Here is a 2,500-nt window from a genome sequence, read left to right on the forward strand (position 1 = left end):
ACAAACTGTAACAGCCGGGCTCTCATCTCATTGGTAAAAGATAGCACCACCTAGAAATATAAATGGAAAAAAGGACTAATATAAATGGAAAGCTATATAACCATATATATTACTACAACTACAATTTCTTGAAGAGGTCTTACTGTGAAAATTCTCATATGTGGGTGGCAATAAATTGATACACATATGAAAAACTAATGAAAATATCCCTAAAAAACATGAGGTTGATCATTAACACTATAACAACGGGGTAGTTTTGGCTCTGATCGGTCTAGATGTAGGGATATTTCAAGCGTGCAGGTCTAACACCACAGCCTGTTCTGACCACCGCCAACCACTGCCCAGCATGCTGGCCATACAAAGAGCCATGACGTAATGTCATGTCCCCAGCAGCAAATGCTGGTATCTTGTGATATCACGTTACCCGGTGTTAACTGGCATTAACAAGGTCTTAGACTCTTCCCACTTCCTCCTTCACTGCTTTTCATTCACTTGTATATTAACAGAATGACCTTCTGTGCAAAACAATCTTACAAGAACTTGAATGGAAAATTCCACATAAGCTTCAACAGTAGTGACAGACTGACCACCTACCCTCCAGAACCACTGGATTACAATGTGGTTGGGATGATATTCTCCCTTGTACACCGTGTTCATTCGCCAATCCTTCACATCAATGGAGACAATACCACACATCAACAGCTCTAATTCATTCTGAAATGATAAATAACACACATACACATATATTAGCCTGAAAATAAAAAAAAAAGTTTGGCTTAAATGTTGCAAATGAAAATTGAATTGTTACAACAAATTAAACTACAACTTATTCACAAAGAATATACCTCATCGAAGATCTTGATGTGGGAGATAGGTACAACATCACTGAATCCTTCTCGGAAAGCTTCCATCTGATCATGAACACGTTGCACAAAGCGCCACTTGATGACCAGCCTGCAACCCACATAAAATAGTAGTTATCATCCACAGAAACTGCTCTTCCCCTCATTGTGGTTTTATTATCTATTTTAGTTACTTAGTTTTTGCCAGTGAACCCATCGATTTGCAAGTGATGTACTTGTTGAAAAAGTGATGCAATAAGAACAGAGGTGGATATAATAGTTATGACACAGATTTGAAGGATGGTAATGAGAGTTCTTATTCCCCTGTTCTCTTCTCTACTTCATTTAACAACAGTCCATACAAATTAAATACTTGTATACTTTCTTTTTTTTTATCTTTTTCTATATCTTAGTTTTACAAATCTTTTAAAAATATAGACTTTCTATATTCTTTTGTTGTTTGAATAACTTGTAAAAATGACAGACCAGCCATAGAACTTTCCATCCTAACTAACGAGAAAAATGGCCATCATACTCACATAAAATTTTTAAATGAGGGCAAAAAGACAAGAACAAATCTCAGATCTCTGCTGGGTGCAACGCAGGAGGAGGAGGAGGAAAGGGCATCCAACTTACTCAATATATTCATGCTTGTTCTCGTTGGTAACAGGTATTTCTCCTCCGTTCTCCTTCAGGTTGTGCGACGACGTTCTCCCGAAGGACTCCTCGTCGACACTGAAGGTCAGGTCCAAGTCTGCTGGGTCGTTTTCCTGGGGAGGAGGACGAAAAGATGGATTCACATACATATACATATACATATACATACACATACACACACAAAAAGACTCAACAAGCATATGTTTACAACCTTTCATCACGTTCTCAACTTTTGTTCTGCAGGATAAACCATTCTGGATGCATGCACACACACTAACACACACACTCTGAGAGGTCTTAACCCATTGCCGACAGGGGATAGATTTGCTTACACAGGCTCCAGGATGAGTTTTATTTCTGATCGAGGCAGCTTCTGCAACATAATTCGATTTTTCCCACTCCTTTTTAGTCACTCATTGTAGAGCTAGAGACATTTTTGTGTTTTGTTTTTTTGTGTGTTTTACTATTTTTAGAAATTTATATCTGTCATATCACAGGCTCCATCAATTCTGCAGTTGACTAAAATTGTAGTTCAGGGTCCATATCAACTCATTTTTTTTCTTTACACTCAATGTGATAGAAGTATTACTGTTTTAGGGGGACAAAAAAACATCTTTATTTTTTCGTATTTCTGTGCTGTCACAAACAAACACGAAACTTATAACCATCCAAAATGAAGAGGTTGGGAAGAGGAAGGAAACTTGTGCTTTTGACAGTGAGTGCCACAATAAAAGGCATCCATACTGGCACAGGGTCACATTGTATGCATTGGGCATGGTGTGAGTCACCTTCCTCCTCTCGTTCTGTCTGCACATCTTTCATCTGCTGTACTTTAGAGCAAGAGGTCGGGAACTTGCGATGTGCCATCACTCTACAGAGATAGTACTTGCTAGAGACCGTAGATGGGTGCCATTCAAGGCTCTCTCTCCTGCTGGTGCTAGAAGAAAGTGTTGCCACCTAGGTTTTGTAAGTGAGTTGAAAATCATTTTGCTTATTATTAC

At 38.6% G+C, this 2,500-nt stretch overlaps 1 protein-coding gene across 4 annotated transcripts in view; it reads right to left on the reverse strand.

The window, feature by feature from the left end:
- Nedd4 (E3 ubiquitin-protein ligase Nedd4) overlaps positions 1–2,500 on the reverse strand; it is a 62,234-nt gene that overhangs the window by 2,535 nt on the left and 57,199 nt on the right. For all 4 annotated transcript variants that reach the window (XM_043016355.2, XM_043016354.2, XM_043016357.2 and 1 more), the window contains 4 exons: positions 1,479–1,612; positions 846–954; positions 595–714; positions 1–50 (listed from right to left, as the gene is read on the reverse strand). The exon at positions 1–50 is cut by the window's left edge and continues 120 nt beyond it. In XM_043016355.2, the coding sequence (XP_042872289.1) occupies positions 1–50; positions 595–714; positions 846–954; positions 1,479–1,612 (413 nt within the window). The remainder of the gene's footprint in view (positions 51–594; positions 715–845; positions 955–1,478; positions 1,613–2,500) is intronic.

The sequence above is a fragment of the Penaeus japonicus genome, unplaced genomic scaffold (assembly GCF_977035675.1).
Source record: "Penaeus japonicus unplaced genomic scaffold, GWHDUDI00000001_assembly GWHDUDI00000030, whole genome shotgun sequence".
Lineage (NCBI taxonomy): Eukaryota > Metazoa > Arthropoda > Malacostraca > Decapoda > Penaeidae > Penaeus > Penaeus japonicus.